The sequence below is a fragment of the Vanessa tameamea genome, chromosome 4, assembly GCF_037043105.1.
Source record: "Vanessa tameamea isolate UH-Manoa-2023 chromosome 4, ilVanTame1 primary haplotype, whole genome shotgun sequence".
Classification (NCBI taxonomy): Eukaryota; Metazoa; Arthropoda; class Insecta; order Lepidoptera; family Nymphalidae; genus Vanessa; species Vanessa tameamea.
In genome coordinates, this window is record NC_087312.1 from 3810846 (window position 1) to 3831449 (window position 20604).

A 20604-nucleotide genomic window follows, 5' to 3' on the forward strand; every position below is an offset into this window, starting at 1 on the left:
TCCAGTTTTACTGATACTATTTAATTAGGAATGTTCGAAACGCTTTGAAGGGTTTCTAATCCAGATATTTGTGAAAACCGAAAATTGTTGTACGTTTTTAGTATTTACTTAAGTTTTTCTCTTTAAGTATTCTACTTTAGTCTTAAATCAATACAAAGAAATACTATTTATTGTAATAATAATGCCCTCCTGACCGGTTTCGAATACGGCAGCCATTCTCAAGAGAGAGACCAGGTAACTCGTCATCATCATCATCCTCCTGCCCTTATCCTAATTTTACTTGGGGTCGGCGCAGCATGTCTTCTTATTCCATACTTCTCTGTCGGACGTCAAATGTAACATTATTTTTAACTATATCGCCCATCAATCCATCCATCGTTTATTAGGTCCTATTCTAATCCGGGACCATCAACAGAGACCAGCTAACTACAGGCGATATATCATAATGCACAAATGTGTGAGCAAACTGGTGCACTCTTTATTGTCTCAGTCGCATAACCCGATGGAACGGCAAATCAGAAATGACCGAAAGAATAATAAGAATATGTCCTACAGAAGTACCCAGTAACTTCTTCTTTTCCAACCGATCTGATTACCGGCTTTATATCTAGTTACTACTAGCTGTGCCCGCGACTTCGTGCGCGTTGTTTGAATTAAGTTATTTGGATATTGTAGCGTGATTTTATTTTTATTCTATATATAATTCTAAAATAAAAGTAGCCTAAGTTACTCCTTATTACATCCGCTATCTGCCAGTGAAAGTCCCGTCGAAATCGGTTCGGCCGTTCCAGAGATTAGCCGGAACGAACAGACAGACAGACAAAAATTGTAAAAATGTTATTTTGGTATATGTATCGTGTATACATACATATGTATTTAGTAAAAATGGGTTATTTTAATATTACAAACAGACACTCCAATTTTATTATATGTATATATAGGAACGACACGGTCAATTGATAAAATACTGTTAAGTATACTATCGGTATGATAACTAAACTCAAGTTTTTAAAACCGAACACAACGGTCGTGTTTAGTTTTGAGAGAAACTTAGAGATGACAGTAAAGATTACAGATTAATCGGCAATAGAGTTAAAGTAATTTGACGTCAGTGCCAAACCGACGTGGATTGGCAGATCACTATAGTAAATCGGCGTCTGGAATTTAAATAATTTCAATAAGTACATTTACGTTTTACTTTATTTATTGTTACGTTATCCTTTGATAATGTTAGGTATAGAAATAATATGCTTATTTTCTCGATTCTGCCTCTTATTTGACTAAACTATTTTTCCTTCTCAGGTGTGCTGGAAGTTATGTATAATAAAACCTTTTATATAAACTTACTTATCTTTTAACATTAATCTGTACCAATTTTTTTGTGTCGTATAAAGTATATAATTGTTCTCGTGCTTGACGGTTGAAACATCGTGTCAATACATGTGTCCAATTTTAATTAAATTCTGCAACGTGTGTAAACCGACCCGTATTGTATCAGCGTAGTGATTACCCCCAAACTTTCTCCTCTAAGGGAGTGCAGACAGCCTACCGACATATACAGACTTTACTTTACTTTTACAATCAAGTATTAAATAAATTAATAAACTAAACGTATGTGAAACGTATGTGTAATAGTTAATGAATTTACTTTATTTAAAAAATACAAACATCCCCCGCAAACGCGACCTCGGAACATTTTTCTAAGTCTTCGGTAATGCGATATAGGTGACAATTACATGTTTACGGTTTTGCGCGGCGATACAGACCTTTACGTAATATAGGATGACAGATTAAATATAAAACATAGTATTCAATATATCAATGCTAAGGTGTTAGAATATCTTTCAGATGAAGCAAGTTCAAGTTCGATTTTAAAGGATTATAGTTGAATTAGCCTTAGAAATAGAATATAATGAAGAAGAGGTCACAAGTGTGCCGAAGCGAGAAGCGATCACATCTATACTTATATGATATATGCGAAAGTAACACTGTCTGTTTGTCTGTCACTCTTCCGGGACCAAATCACTTCATCAATCAATTAAACAAACTGAAACACCGAGGAATGACATAGACCTCAAAACGCGAGCGAGGCCTCGGGCGAGGACTAGTATATAATAAAATTTTTGTTTGTGAATTTTTTATGTTGTTGTTAATGTTCGAATTTTCATAATATATAAACGTATGTTTTTTGTTTTAGAAAATTGACAATCATAGTTTGTTCCATCTAAGTTTGTAACACATACCGATAAATCTGTAGTAGATCAGAAAAATCTTGGAAAAGCGTAGTAAGAAATGTTCCAAATAATGGAGCATAGCTCAGACGGGCAACGCACCTCGTATCCTTCCAATGTTGAAGATGCCCATGAGAGTTGATTGTCACTTTCCAATAAATGAGCCGTCCTCTGAGCCAAAAAAATAAAACAAGTACATGTTCTTACTTAAATTTTACTATAGTAGTATAGTAAAAGTTAAGTAGTAATTCTAAATAAAATATTTCAATGATATAGAACAAAAATTTATCGACGTAGTTACGAGAACGTCGTGTGCGATTTTACCAATAGCTAATTCTCTCGTCGGATTAGCTACGGCCATCTTAAACCGATTAGCGTTAGTCACTCACTAATCGTCCCACAGATTAACCTCTGATTCACGTCGAACTACTTCACTTAAATAAACGATAACGCGAGTGCAAGCTTCAATTCAGCTTCTATTTTTTTATTTAGATAAAACTGGCCAGTACTTAGCTTATCGTGGACCCACATGAAGTATGCACGATGCTTTTGTATTGTTTGTAATATTGGTTTCATTCATTATAATATAAAATAATGTATACATTTTTTTTTATTCCATATTTGTATGTAAATCCTTTTTTTATTAATTAATCATTTAAACAAAAAAAAATCCGATTATAATGTATTGTATTCGTTAATATACGAGCGTGAAAGTTTGTATGGCAACACTTGACGATTCAAATTATTTGATAATGTGTTTTTGTTTTTTGGTTGACGAACAAAAGGCCTTTTTGATGGTAAGTGGTCACTTACGCTTATAGACTGTCACTGTCATCGAAACCTGTTCTTGCATCGTCAATGCGATTTAAAGTATAAGAGTCGGTATCATTATTTTATCACTTATTGTAATTACACTGGCTCACTCAAGTTCAAACCGGAACGCAGCAAAACAAAATATTGGTTTTCAGTGGTGAAAGCCATGCAACCGATCGAAAAACTAAACTAGTGCGGATAAATGTTTATTTGATAAAAATAATAACATTTTTTAATTTAATACCATATGAATATCCGTAATTAAATTTAAAAAGTCCAATCGCTTATCAAAAACTGTAGTCAATAATTCTGTTTTTTACAATCAGGACAAAAAATTATACAAGAATGTTGTAATATATTGTCATTTAATATGAAATCACAGATACTACCAAGTTCCTAAATCCCGTTGTTCGACAAATACTTTTCTTCCAGTTGCATTTTATATATCAGTTTTTAATTCAGAACTAAGTATTCTCTTTTTATTAAATCTCTGTGTTTTATTAAAATAAATAATAATTAGTTTCTCTTTCCCAACCAAATAAACCCGTACACTTAAAATCTTTCTTCCCGAGGCTGGTGGCGCAATGGCGATGTAAGGAATGGTTAATATTTCTTACAGTGCCATTGTCTATGGGAGTGGTCACCACTTACCATCCATGACCCATTTGCTCGTCCGCCTACCTATAACATAAAAATATATTTATGTACTAGCATTAAATATTAATCCAAATAAAATATAGGTAACATCTTACTCTAAGTAATGGCAACTTACATATGTCTCATAAGACGCTTAAAGATTTAAATAATGATAAATTTATGATAATACTAACCTCCAGACAAAGTCACCTCTAGGTATTCTGTTATTTATAAATTCACATAACACAAAATTACATACTAGAGAACGTATTTTAATTAGGGCCATTGCACGTAATGATACGTTAGCCTCAATCTGTCATTATTTGTCTAGTTTTTGCTACCGAGGTGCTCACCCAGTTTTTAATGACATCATATTTAGTCTGCCGCCTTAAAGCAACACGAGTTAATGCGTTAATACGTCCATTAACAAGATGTAAACAAATATTTTACCTTTAGCTCTTTTAATAGTCGCATTTAAACGATGAAACTTCCTCATAAACAATACGCTTTATATACTTATAAAAAAGTACAGTTTTTCATTAAGTATACTTTTAATTTAATTAGTTACTCGATTTCAGAGTGGGCAAATAATTCCGAAACATAAAACAGGATTAAGTTTATAAGTTTACCACCCACAGTCGACAAAGCAATTTATTATGTAAGAAAAACGTATTGGTTTCTCAACCGTTTATTTGAGGTTCAATTTAATTTAGATAGTCGCTTGAAATGATCCTAAAGTGTTGTAGATAGCGCCACTATTAAGCTATTGAGGCGGCGCGCGGCCCGGCCGACCGCGGCCGCTTCGGGCCCCATATTAGCCCGCCGTATTTCACGAACCGCCCGCCGAGGTGAGAACATAATAAGCGGTTCGGGGCCATTTTTAATATTCCGGCTTCATTACGACGTATTACAAACGTCTTGGGTGGCGAATTCTATCGCGGGCGCTCTTAATACCACGTTATTAAGGCCTGCAGGATCGAAAGGCGGTCCGGCACACCGATTTATTTGAATTTTTGCTCCGACTCAATTTGGGAAATTGTTCGCCGGCGGCAATCGCGAAATTAAGACGTCAGAGTGATTGCAGTGAGGCGTTTAATTATGTAAATGTTATGAACTAGAGGTGGGTGGCTTAATCGCGTAATTGTGCCAAAGATGCGATCACGTATCGGGATAACTCTAATTTATCATTTTTGTTGGCTGTCATTGGAGAAATTAATGATTCAATATATAAACATATGATACTAGCTTCACGTCCCACGGGAAAAATAAGGGGTTTACATTACGCTAGCATTGGTCATATAATGTCAGTTAAGCTCCCAGTTGGCATAGTTTTTCCAATATCTTTAAAAAATATTGTCATATTTCCTTAATGAATTAGAAACTAAATTAATAATTTCTTGAGTTTATCACGTTCATAAGGAACACTTACAAATATAATAAAGTTCTAAATATAATGTGCAACGAAGTATATAATTGTATTAACGTTTAGGAATAAGTATAATATTTCATTTCTATTAATTTTATCACAAATATTCTTTTTAGATATTAGCGTCGCATATGGAGGTACGCTGTAAATGTCACGGTCTATCCGGGAGCTGTCAATTGCGAACGTGCTGGCGGGCCGCACCAGATTTCAGGGTTGTGGCTTCGAGTATCAAACGACAGTATCGAAAGGTATTATGTTATTTTATTTAGAAAATGAAGGCTGACTAGCAAATGGGCCAAACAGTGATCAATGTTCATCGCTTCGCATATACACTGAAACTGTGGGATTAACACAATTTCTAAATGTGAGAAGTTATATTCCTTGTGCTTATGTTTACACTAGCTCATTTACCCTTCAAAACTCTACAAAGTTTTACAGCATTAGCATTGTATTGTATATGCATGTAGCATTAGCTGCTTAGTGGAAGGTAGCTAGTATCTATCTAGTTGAACTTTCTAAAGCCCATATGACCAGTAAAATTTTGACCTTTTAATAGTCGATATATGTACAAAATTAAATGCATCACGCAACTAAACGATGCTCCAATGCGGGTTGATGTTTTCCTTCGCCGCTGACCACGAGTTTAAATCTAAATAAAAAAAAGAACATAAATTTATCGGGACTCACCCCGAGTTTGAACTCAGAATCAACTCTTAAAATTCACTCACACATTCGTTCTTTTTAGATAGCTTTATATTAAAACTAATGAATATTCGAATTACATTTATATTATTTTTAGTATATTCTTATAAAATATAATTTAAGAGTAAAACTTTAATTTTTATGTGTACTGTAATTCATAAAATTTTGAATGTGAATTTCTGTGTAACTTCAATTGGGAATATTTAACTTCAAAATATTATTTTCCATGTGATAGGCGCTTATCGTGGCCCAAGAAGAATTGAACAACGATCCCTCAATACTTCGAGGTCGACCACGAGGTAGAAGGCGAAGTCGAGCGAGACCAGCTCCGAAGACAAGTTTGTTGTTCTTAGAAAAGTAAGTATTACGTAATTATAATTCTAAAAATTAATTATTTACAAAAACATATAACGGTATTGTTTCCATTGATTGATTTATTTAGAAAATCTAACAGACAATATGAACATAGAAACAATAGTACCTAAAATAAAAAATAAATATTACGTAAAATGAACAAAACAATTATAAGATATTGCGACATGACAAAAATAATAGTTACCATAGTAAAAATACCCAAATTTACAACAAAAAAGGAATGGTTCAGCATTAGTCATATTCAGTATATTTAGAATTTTAAAAAAATAAGCAGTATTTTCCATGAGAAGAAGCAGTTTTTAATCATAAAATGTGTCTGTGTCTATAGATCTCCTAGTTTTTGCGAAGTTGACCCTAAAATGGACTCCGCTGGAACATCAGGACGCGTATGCCGTATTGGCAGAACATCCCGGACTGGTTCCTGTGACTTACTCTGCTGCGGGAGAGGACACGCACTCATCAGAAAGTCCAGCATCAAACCATGCAACTGCACCTTCCACTGGTGCTGCAGAGTCGACTGTCAGAAATGCCAGGACGATAAATGGGTTGCCATATGCAAATAAATAACCTATAATATAATAAAATAAAATAATCATGATCTTTTAATTAAAAATCAAATAGTAATGAGTTACGATCGTAAATAAATAAAGAAATATAATATAATCTTTCATGATTCGGTAATAATCTTTTATTAATGACTTACGAAGTTGGATTATTATATTTGAATTTAGAAACCAACTCTTTTCATAATCCATAATTATCTTCAGCTGGTTGTGTTAGCAAGTCACTTGATTTGTTACTCAACCATGCATGTTACGTATTGAATGCGACAAGAGATGGCGTATTAGAATGTATTATCCTGTGTGGCATTACATAATCTAATTATAAACACGCACATCACTGACAATACAATATATTCAGTGTGATAGAGGCCATATAGCAAACGACAAAATTAAAAAAAGAAACTAAACAAGACATAACAAAATATATGTAACTTGTTAAAATATTATTATTTTAATTGGAGAGTTTATTTGAAAAATTATGTTGTAATATTTTTTTATATTACTTTACTAGCTTTAAATAATTGATTGCCATTGTTGTATTGTTGTCCAGTATGTGACGGAAAGATTGACAACCACACTGTACATACACAAGTGATGAATTGATCGATGTAACTATTCAATTATATCGCGTATTAAAAAAAAATAAACGTATTATTTTATCTGTACCTATCCTTAGATATATTTTTTGTACATTATTTTTATTATTCGACTAATAATAAATTATTTTTAGCATAAGATAATGAAATGGTTGTAATAGATAAAAATACAGGTCATATTTGTTAAAATATCAGTATTAGACAAATCTTAGACTTAATTAATATTAATTTGTAATTAATTAAATTCTTAAATAATCATATATTGTGATTCAATGTTTTGTAAATATTAGTTAAATTAAATGCGTAATGTTTTTAACATTTGTTTTACATTTCGATACGCATAACTTATTACGCAGAAATATGATAATTATACCAATATACATTCCGTAAGTTGTAAATAATGTAATATCATGTTATTCAGTTGCCAACATTTCCAATATAGTGATATTTATTTTATTTTTAATATTTATTTTTATTTAATTCAATATTGTAACATTTTATTGACTTTGAATAAAAATCATTGAATTAATCATGTCTTTATTTATTAAAATTTTATCGTTGTCAGTAAATAAATGTACCAGACTGTTGCTTGCACCGTATTTACTTATTTAATCCAGCAATGCCAATTAATTTCAGGAAATTAATATTACCTACCGCGATGACAGTTTCATGAAGCGTTTCTAAGAAACAATTAATAGCGAAACACAATCTATAAATAAGCCCTTCAAAATCTCAAAACAGTCCTAAACATTGAAGGCAATTAACAAAGAGAATGCTGTCAAAATCCCTTAGAATTTTATCCATTTTGGACCCATAGTATTTTGTCAGAACGACGTCTCAATGGCGCGGGTGCAATTATACTGTTATTTTCGTTTAATTTGGCCCTTTAACATCAAGAGCCGCTTTTGTGCTGCTCCGACACTTTCAGGACTGACATATTCAACAAAAACTCGAAAATCTGAAGCTCAATTACAAATACTTGGCAAAATGTATCAGATAGATTTTTTGTCGTTGATTTTGTTTGAAGTCTTATCGAACCCTCTTAGAAAGCAAAAGATTGTAAGTATTTTGTTTGCCCAATACATACAGACACATAAGAATAATTAATTAATAGGTATTTACTTTGAAAAATTCGTGAAAAAAAATGCTTCTAGATTTCGAGTTTTGTAACCTTTTTTTCTAAATCAATCTCAGAATTTTACCTTACTTTAATGTGTCTGCATGATTTTTATCCCAAGCAGCAACACAATCTTATATTTTTCCTTAACTGGACACTACAACGTATTGTCTGCCAGCTTCCTTCCTTTACATAGCTTAAACTTTTGGGTCGTGTGTACAGTAATCAATAATAATTTTCTCTCTTATTAACCATGTTTCTCAAAAATCCAAGATTTAACACAATGCCTGTGGAGAAGTCGCTCTGATGTAGCCTTATTGACAGGTTTACGGTACACAAGACATCTCAAGTATTAAGGTAACTGTTTGCTTTGTATTCTGCAACGTTTTGTTCCGCCTCTCAATGTTGCATACGCTTCATGGAATACTTTCGTATGACGGATCGCTTTTGAGATTAATAAGAATCGGCTGTCAATAACATTGAGTATCACTAACATAATGGCGTGACTGAAACTTTTGAGATGCAGGAAACAAGATTGTTATAAAAACAAAATGGTAACTTCATACGTAAAAAAAATAATATAATTTTTACATTTATTTACACAATGTAATTTTATTTGATGTAATTAATTGCAAGAGGCGGAGTGGTTTGAACACGTGATTCTTACCCGTAGGTTGGGGGTTCAAGCCCGGTCCATTACCATTAAATTATCATGTGTATATTTATGTTATTCATCTCGTGCTCGATGGTGATGGCGATGTGAGGAAACCTGACTGTGACGATTGATAATATTCTAATATTTATTATCTAACCCACGTTGCCAAGCACGTAGCCTTACAGTAGGACATTTACACTGTTATTTTGTTTATATTAGTGTAAACTTAGGTACCATTTAATTATGTATATATATATCACATAAAAATGTATTTAAAGATCTCTAATTTCTAAATACGTAGAATGCGATTGAGTCTTTAATTATTGGATATAATTTATTGATTAAAGATAATCCGATTTGATAGAATTTAAGCCTATTCATGTACACAGTAACACGCAAATGATTAATTTTGATTATTTCTCTCAAAATTTTTGAGATAAAAAGGTAAACTACGATTAAATGTTAGTACTAGATCCGAAAAATAAATCGTTTTTGTAATATAGAAAACCTGGTGAGACTCTTAATTATATTATGTATATAATAAGTCAGAAAAATATAAAACAAAATGTCGAGAATTGTTTGAAATCAAAATATCGGTGTAAGTTTAATGTTAGTGTACCAGTCTTGGAGATTATACCACCACGCATAAATAAACTTATAACAGTAAATTCTTTAGCACAAAGTAAAGTTAATTGTTCCATATAAATAAAAATTGTATTAATATTACTTTTATAAATTATCGCTTAATGTACGCATATTTTCTGATACATTCAATAAAGGTCTTGTTTCTTGATAAACAGATATAGTTATAATATAAGTACTCGTGTAATGTTATTATTTTTTTTAGTTCGGCATACAAAGTCGCGATGAAAAGTAGTCGCAGTCTAAGACTGTTATAGCGGATTAGTGAGGATTTAATACCTGAAGCCCCAGCACTTGTTAGAGCTCACGTTCCTAGAATTTAGTTCAGCTTGTGTCTTGTTGCAGAACACACGGTAAGCACTTGTTAGAGTATCTTTTTATTCAATACATTTTTTTAAATAAATTCTTTTTTTTTCTAATAGTAAAATCGAACTTATTTAAAAAACAAGGACCATTCCACAACGAGCAAATTTAGTATTCAATTGATTTTACGTCGTATTTCTTCATTGAATGTAAAATAAGTAAATTTCATTGCAGCTAAAATTGGTTCTTTTGATATTGTTAAATAGTGAACGTATGTTTTTTTAATCTTCTGTACTGTTATAGTTATGTATAGCTTAATATTTTATGTGAATTGAAAATATTTATATTGATACTTATTGCAATCTCAAATTGATATATTTCTTTTTAAATACTGCGAAGAATACCAAACCTACCTACAGTTTTTCAATACAACTCAGATATTATTATTAATCGATCGTACTTGTTCCTCATCCAGTTTCAGTAACACATGACCAACTAAACAAAATGAAGGACGGTCTTAATATACCGTCTCTTCCAAGTCCCCAAGACCGGTATACTCTTGAGAAGAAAATCGGTTCTGGTGTCTTCGGCGAAGTCCATCGAGCTAAAGATAAGCAAGCTGCTGGCAAAGCTGTGGCTGTTAAAATACAAATAAATAACGAAGAGAATGAACCACACATTCAAGATGAATACAAAATCTTACGAGATTTTACCAAACATCCCAATCTCATAGATTTCTATGGCGTTTTCTGTGATAAGTCCGAATATACTACAAGGATTTGGTTTGTCATTGAGGTAAATACGCAACGGAATATGAAAGTGTATATTAGTGTAAATTCGTTTTATTCCGTATAACTGATGAAAGTAAAAAAAAAATATTCAACTGATTATCTATTTTCCAGTTATGCGAATATGGATCTGTTATTGATATTGTCAGAAAACTTAAGGCAGCGGACAAAAAAATGTCCGAGGAACACATCGCTTACATCCTCAAATATACGATCAAGGTAAGTCCATATTCGACTGACTATAAACATGTCGTTCGTCACATTCGAGTCAAGATGGCTGTTTATAAAACAAAGGGCCTGCCAGTCCAACTTTCAACGGCTGAATCAATTGGTAGGTACTTTGAATGCAAACTCAATTGTTCTCCGATCTGTGTCCGGGCGATTCCTTCTTGTGGCGTGACGTCGAATAAAATATTGCCGGGCGAATGTCCACGTACGTTGAAATACTATCTAGGGCCATTACTTAAAATGCATGCCGCTTTATTTGATGTGATTCGCGACGGAACAGTCGAACTTGTCGATGTGAATGTCGGTGCGCGTCCGACAACACCATGATGGCCCCCCATCGCGGCGCATCGCTCAATTATCGTAAATAATGCTCGCACACACAAGATATACGGACCTCAATCGCGGTAGTCAATGATCCTTTGCTCTCGTTTCCATCGATAAAGAATATTCCTTACACCCTACACTTTAAAGCTTTAAGTTCAGAACACAAATTGATATTTTAAGCTCAAAAGAAATTAGAACCCGTTAAATGCATATTATCTTTATGCAAGCCACTTGGTTCACAATACCAGTGCGTCCTTTCTGTTGGATACATTTTCCATGCAAATCTACCGATAAGGTATCTCTTGTTAGGTACGGTTGCGGTTAATGTTGAATCTCTTAAGACAAAAAAAAATTAAGATGTTATTTTACTATAAATGTACATATCTTCTATCTCAAACAGATGTATGAATTAAAGTTTTCTTAATTATATATATATTTAGGTCCAAAACCAAATATAGTAGTAATCATTCTGACAGTCTATAATTATAATGGACTATCATTGTACAAACATTACAATCTTTTAAAAACTTAAATCAGTAACGAAACCTTTTAAAATTTGCAACCCTATAACGAACTCGATTGTAACGAACGCATTAACCAAATGATATATCAGGCAGTAGAGCGCAGACAAGTCGCGACAGGTCTGGGTCCCGATACGTATGCAAATAGCTCCCAATGAATCTCAGGGGCGTGGACCACTTGATTGACGCTGACATCAGAATCGTCGGTTCATCTCAGAGAAACCTTTCGTAAGGGCGGTCGTTCTATCATTTATTGTCAATTTTAAGTGTTGAGTATCCTGATTGGTCCAATCGATACTCAGTTCTCACTTGTTTCATTTTAAATGTTATCTAATATTATACATGCATCCGTTTTCAATATTTATTGCGTAAGATACAAAATATTTATTTTTACAGGCAATCGTTTATTTACACGACAATAAAATAATACACAGAAATATACGATGTAGTAATATCTTAATTAACAAGGATGGTGAAATAAAACTCACAGACTTTGGTTTATCGTGCAAATTAAATGGAACTCACGATAAAACCAGAACAAGCATCGGGTCTCCGAGTTGGATAGCGCCAGAAGTGGTTACAGGAGGTGACGAAGGATACGACAATAGAGCTGACGTGTGGGCTTTAGGAATCAGCACCATCGAAATGGTTGATGGCAAAGCTCCCTTTGAGAATATGCATCCTACGAGAGCTTTGTTTCAAATAGTGAGGAATCCTCCACCATCCGTAGCAAAGCCATCGATGTCATCTAATGACATTAACGATTTTATAACAGAGTAGGTTAAATTTACTCATTTTATACCTATATATATAAAGGTAAAAAATTGGAAATTAAATGCTTGTACTTAAATAATTCCAGATGCCTGGAAAAAAATCCCGAGCATCGACCTTTTATGATCGAATTGGAAGAACATCCATTCATTCAAACTGTCCCAGAAAATGATTTTCATGTAAGGCAAATAATTTAATTAGCATATTCTGCATTATTTTATTGTTATTGAATATACAAATACTTATTACAGCTATCGACTGAGCTAAAAATGCTTGCAGCTGATTTTGTGGAAAAAGAAGCTCCTTATAAACCAACCGACAGAATTATTAAAAATGGCCTTCTCACTACCGAAGGCAAAAAAGACCCTGAAACTATGCAAGTCGAAGATCTTGCTGCTCTAGAACATTTAACAGAGGATAACATTATTTGCGAACTTCAAATAAAATATCAGAAAGGGTCGTTTATGTCATTTATCGGCGATGTATTATTAATACTTAATCCAAATACACATGAAGACATTTACACTGAAGAGGCAATCACTCTTTTCATAACATTATCTTGTTATTATATAGCACTATTCGACATTCATTTATAATTTAAGTATTATTTTTTTAGCATCACAAGAAATACGAATGCAAATCGCGGTCTGATAATGAACCTCACATTTTTGCTGTAGCCGATAGTGCACATCAAGATGCGACTCACCATAACGAACCTCAGTACATAATATTTTCTGGCGAAAGTAAATCAGGCAAATCAACTTACATGATGCATGCACTCTCTCACCTTACATATTTGGGTGCTATGAAGAATAATACCGGAGAAAGAATACAAAAAGCTACGAAAGTTATTCAAGCGTGCATAAGTTCAGCAACTCCTATTAATTCAAACTCCACACGTGGAATATTACAAGTACAAGTGACATATGGCACTTCAGGGAAATTAAGTGGAGCGATTTTTTGGCTATACCAGCTCGAAAAGTGGCGTGTGTCGTCTACAGACATGTAATATATATTAATATTGATTGATATTTAATTATATTCACTTTGATTTACACATTAAATATTTCAGTTTCGAATACAAACTCTAAATACCAGCTAAGTACCAGCTGGTACAAAAAAGTAAAGCTAATCTTAAGCTTTTTTTGCAGGAATCACGCAAACTTTAATCTTCTTTATTATTTTTATGACGCTCTTGAAGCAAACAACAGGTTAGATGAATTTTATTTAGAAAGAAATAGAAATCACCGGTATCTACGAGTTCTAGACGAGTCCTCAAGAGGCGCGAGAAGCGCACGAGAATCACCCCGGGAAAATGTTAAGTGCTACAATGAGTTTGTTGAAAATTTAAAAATACTAGACTGGGAAGAAGAGGATATAAAGTTCCTGGAAACGGTTTTAGCTGCTATACTTGTTTTAGGAAATGTGAGATTCAGAGATGGTAGAAATGGATCAGCTGAAATAGAGAATCTGGATGAAGCCAAAAAAGTCGCAAAATTATTATCTCTCGAAGAAGTTAAGTTTCTTTGGGCGCTTCTTAATTATTGCCTCATTGAAAATGGAACTGCTGTTAAAAGAAAACATGCAACAAATGAAGCTAGAGATGCTCGAGACACTCTTGCAAGTGCACTTTATAAGAGGCTCGTGGATTGGTTAATCAACGTAATCAACGCAAAACTATCATTTATGAGATCTGTATTGTAAGTATATATAGACGGATAATTGTGAGTTTCAGATATAATTATAATAATTGACGCATTACTTATTACTAATAATTTTCCAGTGGTGATAGATTCTCAGTAAGCCTAATAGATATGTTTGGTTTCGAGTGTTATCATCGAAATCGATTGGAACAGTTAATTGTTAACACAACAAACGAGCAAATCCAATTTTTGTACAATCAAAGAATGTTTGTTTGGGAAATGCAAGAGGCGGCAGAAGAAGAAATACAAACTACAACTTTAAGATTTTACGACAATAAAAATTCTGTCGATCAATTGATGGGAAAACCACTTGGTATTTTTCATATATTAGATGAAGCAAGTCGCGCTAGCAGCGGCCATGAACTTATAATGAGTAAGAACAACTTCATTAAAGCTATATATCTCAATAATCATCGGTATATGACCCATTTAATTTAATTTACTGCTTTAATTTTGTATCAGGTACAATTAAAACAAAATGTAAGGGCCCTTATGTCAAGATCTCAGGAAATCATGAATTTAGTGTAGCACATTACACTGGCAAAGTGAATTACGATGCAAGGGAAATGGCCGATAAAAATAGAGATTTCCTCCCTCCTGAAATGATTGAAACTATGAGGGCTTCGACAAATCTTAACCTGCAACAATTGTTCAAAAATAAGTTAACTAAATCTGGAAATCTAACAGCAGCATCCAATCAAAGCCCAAGCGCAGCACCAGCAGGGTGGTCAAAGTCTGAAAAGGAAATGGAAAATCTAAAAGCTAGAGTAAGTTAACTAACATCAATAAAAAGGTACACATTTAAACATATAATCTGTAAATATCCGAATAAAGGGAATACAGAAAACTAGCAAAACCGTAAGTAATATCGGATGTATCCTAAACCATCATTGTAGGCTGATGCAATCAGCAAATCCGCACCAATTTTTTATCAACCACGAATTGTTTTCTTTTACTTTTTATAAAAAAAATATTTGCACACTCAAACAGCATAATCTAAATATTTATTTACAGAAGTTTAACACGGTTTCTAAAGGCCAGTATTCACAAATACGAAGAATGAGAACTGCGGCTACTACATATCGAGCCACTAGCTTAGAACTACTGAAGCAACTGTCTTCAGGCCCTGGCAGCGGTGGTACACATTACGTGAGATGTGTAAGGACAGACCTAAATGATAACCCTCGTGGTTTTCAGACTGAGCTTATACGACAACAATTAAGAGCTTTAGCTGTTTTAGATACAGCTAAAGCTCGTCAAAATGGATTTCCTTGCAGAGTACCATTTGCTGAATTTATTCGAAGGTCTGTATGACACAGCTTTAATTTAAAATATAAGATTTTTTTTTGTCATGATATATTCAAAAATAACAAATACACATTTTCGCAGATATCGCTTCCTAGCATTTGATTTCGACGAAACTGTCGACGAAACAGCTGATAATTGTAGACTGCTGTTGATACGTTTGAAAATGGAAGGATGGGAACTTGGTAAATCCAAAGTATTTTTGAAATATTATAACGAGGAATTTCTATCTAGGTAAATAAAATAGCAATTAGATTTATTATTTGTGGTTTTATAAAAGTATATGTATTTTTTATATATTTGTACAGGTTGTATGAGATCCAAGTTAAGAAGATTGTAAAAGTGCAAAGTATGATGCGAACGTTTTTAGCAAAAAGAAATGCCGTAAAAAATAAATCAAAGAATTTGCACAGTAAGTAATAAAATCATCGAACATAGAATATAAACTTTTTTCTAATACCTTGCTTTGTTCTTAGTTCAGGAATTGAAGAAACAAAAATCCCTAAATGTATCTGAAGAAGACGCAGCTTTACTCATTCAAAAAGGTCAGTTAAAATAAACGCCTAAAATCAGATAAACCTTTTTTTTCTAAATCAATTATATTACTTATTTGTCTACACCTTAAACAGCTTATAGAGGATACATAGTTCGCAAAGCATATCCTCTCGTCAACAAATCTACTGATCAAATAGATGAAGAGACATCTGCGTTCCTAAAACGGTTTGCTATGAAATGGAAGAGCCGATCAATTTTCCAAGTACTCCTGCAATACAGAGCGCTTCGCTATCAGGATTTGGTTCACTATTCACAGCAGGTATATAAAATAAAAAAACATCAAAATACTAAATCAAAGCAAACCAATATTTTTAAAAAATAGATGCGTTATAAATTTGCTACGTCTTATTTCTTTAGCAACTAATTTACACATATTAGAGCTTATAGTTTCTCCAATAATACACGATGTATGTAAATATAATACACTAATACACTATAATTTACCTCAGGGTATTTAGGGTAAAGTATACAACCAATTTATATTTTAGGTACATATATATAACCAAGCTGTAGTTGAAGGACTTAATAATACTAATTCACCAGCAAATCTTGACCGCGTTGACCCTCATGCTAAACAAAAAAGTTTCCTTGGTTCTGGACCACCAAGTGTCTGGAAACTTCCCTTCCGAATGGATGAAATCCAATTCTTCGATACTTCGCATATGTGCGATCCTTCTATGAAGAGCACGTAAGTATTTAACCAACGCCAGTTTTGGCATTTGAAACGCTTGGTTTTTATAAAGTTGTATAAATTGTAATAATCATGTGTGACCTGCATCGATTATTATTTATGAAATGATTAACTAAATGCAGACATTTTAGTTGTATATGGAAATATGTATTTGGAAAATTTTCAAAAAGTTCTAAAATTATAATTGGTTTTCCATTTTCCATTGTAGAGACACATTTGCAAGTCCATATGATTCTGACAGCGAACAATGGGATGAACCTTTGAAACGTCGTTGCAGTGCAGTTCAAACGGACCCTTTCAAAGCTTCAACGAGCACGCAAACGCTTATAACCGTGCCGTTCTGCAGAGACCCATCCAAACCTGTGCCAACTTTACCTCCAGACGAACCAGACATATATTCGAGAAGAGAAAGTTTTAGCAAACCCGTCATCTATAAGAAGCCACCAAACCTTTCCCCCCAAAGCTTTTACCACCCACCCGCTCCTTGGTCCAGCGGCGGAGACGATACGGATATTTTAGAAAACAGCGCCGGTCGAAGATCGAGCAATGCACGTGGCAGCTTTACTGTTGACAAGAGCGATCTGCCAGACCCAATCAGTGAGTTACAGGCCTTGGCTAAATCTTCAAGGCACTCGAGAGAGGAAGATGATGATGAGCCCCCGTTTAATTTTCAGGCTATGCTGAAAAAAACTCCGAAGAATAGAGCATCCATGAAGAGACAGAGTGAAACGTATGATGATCCGCAAGATAACTCAACTAGATTTTCGGCCAACTCACGTTATGTGAACACTTCTTATGGGGCACCGGTTTCTAGAAAGCATATAATTTCACCTAATGAGGCATCATCTGTCGCTCTGTCCCCTACCCATTCAATCGCTTCTAATAAACTGCCACCAAAGCATGACTTTGATAGAGTTTCTCATGATTTTGATGACTCCGGATTTGAAAAGAGGTCTTCTCAACAAAATCGTGGTTACGGAGACAACAAAGACGACACCGAAACGATTGAAATAGCACCGGGAATAACCGTTGAGGGTTCCGTGGCAGATTTGTAAATGCGAAACCAAAATATGTTTTGTAAAAAATATATTTATTCTCATTTACCATCGAAGCATACATTATTCTTATATTATGGCGTTACTCTATTAATATTTTTGAATTTGATATTAAAGCCATATATTACTTGTTGTTTAGTACATAAAGCTTATCGTTATGCTTAAGTAAAATATATTTTTCTCAATAGAGTTAAGTATATTAAATACGAATTTTCAAAACTTAAAGCGAGTCATTATGGTATCATAATTTTGTCAACATATATTCTCATACACATCATAGAAAAATATGTCATTTTTAATTTTCTTACATATAATAATATAGCTTAATCGAAATTGCTTTGGTAACTTATTATTTACTTAAACATCTAAACAAAATAATATCAATAATATTATTAGTAAAATAAAGCGTGTGGTCCTTCTTAACCGGCTATTGTCTGACTTTACCGTGGAAAAAGTACATAATTATTAAACATAACATATAACTTATTTATACTAGTGTATTACGTATGAGATTAGAATATCACTCGTGTTGCAAATATTATTGTTATTTCATCTCAAATTGTATCGGAAAATATAATAAAATTATTATCGAAAAACTGTGTTACTTTATGAAATAATAAATATTCCCTGATATATCCAAATTATTTCTGTATAAAAGTATATGAAAACATTATAAGAACAGCATAAGAATAAACGATTTTACATTTTCATGTTCTCGGTTCTAAACACATTATTTCATTGATAATCACATCAGAGAAATGAAAACACAACACAAATTATACTTCAATGCTATTAAGAAAGCACGTAACAGTAGACACTTTGATATGTTTTTCATAAGACTGTTTAAAGTTACATCCATAGTTATGATTACATAATTTTTCCTCAATATTTATATAGAACATATTATATTTTAGGTATAACTTATTTCAGTACATATATGAGAGAATACGGATTGTTTTTCATTATTGTTTAGATATAAAAAATAGGCTTATTGAACTCTGAGAGGAACATGACAGGCGGCCTACATTGAAAACAAATTCAGGTTACAGACACTCACATAAAATCTTGAAAAATTTAGGATTAATAAAAAATATTCAACCCTGTTTAAATAATTGATAATATAATATATTGTGTTGATTACGACAATTTTATTAAACTTAATGCCTTCTGTTGAATTACTCTTTGTATTATTTCTTACATATTGAATCCTATCTATTTAGGTATCTCATCTATTGTCTATGACTCTAACCATTAATATCGTAAGAATAAAAATAATTTTACTCATTAATTACCTTCAAAATTTATTACAAATCCAAAAAGGCCTTATTCACAATTATAACCTATTACTGATAAAATTTCAATTTTAAACTGTGTAATGAATACAAAAAATCTATCGATAATAGTGTAGTACTTAAAAGAACAACTTTAGAAAATCCTTGATAAATGAATTAGAATAAAACATTCTTAAACATAATTATTATACAATAAAAAAATCATTATTTTATATTTATTTGTTGAATTAATATTCCTTACTTTGTAATGCGAGCATTTTATGCGTTTAATCTGAATAAGGCTTTATATTGGAAAAAAATTATACATTTTTGTATAAAAATTAGGTCATTCACTCACTCGTTGTTTTATACACCACATATAATAATCACAATAACATTAAAAAGTTAAGTGGATTGTGCAAAAATACAAATTTGCAAAGAAGGCCTTAAAAATAATTTAAAATACATCTAAAGTCTAAACATGTATATGTATTTTTCCACCACAGAAATCACATTCCACAGTTATTGCCAAGATTTCTAATTGACTTAAATACTACGAACATTAAAAAGTACATTATAAAAATATCTTCTTATACAAGAAAGGGTATATTTTTACGATAAGCTCTCTATTTGTTCAGTCGTAACTAATTTATAAAATGATTGAATGATTGAATTAAAAAAAAAAAGTTAATTTTGAGTACAAACATTTTATGCACAAATCTCAATAGAATTGTTACAAAAACACAAATACAATCTACCGTCCCATCATAAAACATATATAGTTAGGCAATAAAAGTATGCCACAACACGTAGTAAACTTGAATTTTAATCTAACATATAATCAAATCTTTACAATTTTGCTGTATTCAGTTAAGTGTGGCTGACACATAATGACATTTATTTGCTTACTTGTATTAATTCTATTGAAATCAACTGTAACTTTCATGAACTTAAGCTTGATCTGAGCATCATAAAAGGTATAAATATTTTAAGGTGGATCAATGGACTAGTCAAATGATTTTATTTACTTACAAAATTTTTAACATAACTCTCATTCGTCATATTCGTTTATTTTATAGTTATTTAAACAAACTAATATTACGAATCTTAACTGCTAAACATTTGACTTGTTTGAGTTGAGATCATCATCACTAAATTATATCAAATAAACACTAATATTATTATAATTATCACCATTTTTTTATTATGAAATGTGATAAAAAAAATGTTACTGACCATAGTATTAATTTGTTACCATCACTAGAAATGTGTTACCATAGTAATAAAATATAAATTCTAAAATTATAATAAGTTTTAACTAAATGGCTTGTTA

General features: G+C 32.4%; 2 protein-coding genes across 3 annotated transcripts in view; both read left to right on the plus strand.

Moving 5' to 3' along the window:
• Positions 1–6774, plus strand: part of LOC113394529 (protein Wnt-10a) — a 35922-nt gene extending 29148 nt beyond the window's left edge. Inside the window, exons 4-6 of the mRNA XM_026631875.2 lie at positions 5223–5354; positions 6044–6165; positions 6512–6774. Coding sequence (XP_026487660.1) covers positions 5223–5354; positions 6044–6165; positions 6512–6746 — 489 coding nt within the window. The 3' untranslated portion in view covers positions 6747–6774. The remainder of the gene's footprint in view (positions 1–5222; positions 5355–6043; positions 6166–6511) is intronic.
• Positions 6775–9977: 3203 nt separating this feature from the next.
• LOC113394364 (neither inactivation nor afterpotential protein C) lies at positions 9978–18596 on the plus strand. Of its 2 annotated transcripts, XM_026631650.2 has the most exons (18): positions 9978–10109; positions 10535–10854; positions 10962–11066; positions 12317–12696; positions 12780–12870; positions 12943–13224; positions 13308–13696; positions 13843–14391; positions 14475–14767; positions 14857–15161; positions 15409–15698; positions 15784–15933; positions 16008–16111; positions 16176–16244; positions 16329–16513; positions 16743–16942; positions 17154–17542; positions 17620–17773. In XM_026631650.2, exons 2-18 carry the CDS (start codon positions 10564–10566, stop codon positions 17646–17648), a joined length of 4101 nt encoding a protein of 1366 aa, XP_026487435.1. In that variant the 5' UTR covers positions 9978–10109; positions 10535–10563; the 3' UTR covers positions 17649–17773. The 2 variants fall into 2 exon arrangements, with proteins under 2 accessions (XP_026487435.1, XP_026487434.1); XM_026631649.2 differs by having other exon boundaries at positions 17154–18596.
• Positions 18597–20604: the final 2008 nt, after the last annotated feature.

Coding starts and splice junctions, on each gene's coding strand:
- LOC113394364 (XM_026631649.2), top strand. CDS start 10,564: ATGAAGGACGGTCTTAATATACCGTCTCTTCCAAGTCCCCAAGACCGG. Junction 13,225..13,307: donor AAGACATTTACACTGAAGAG/GCAATCACTCTT, acceptor TTATTTTTTTAG/CATCACAAGAAATACGAATG. Junction 15,934..16,007: donor AACGAGGAATTTCTATCTAG/GTAAATAAAATA, acceptor ATATTTGTACAG/GTTGTATGAGATCCAAGTTA.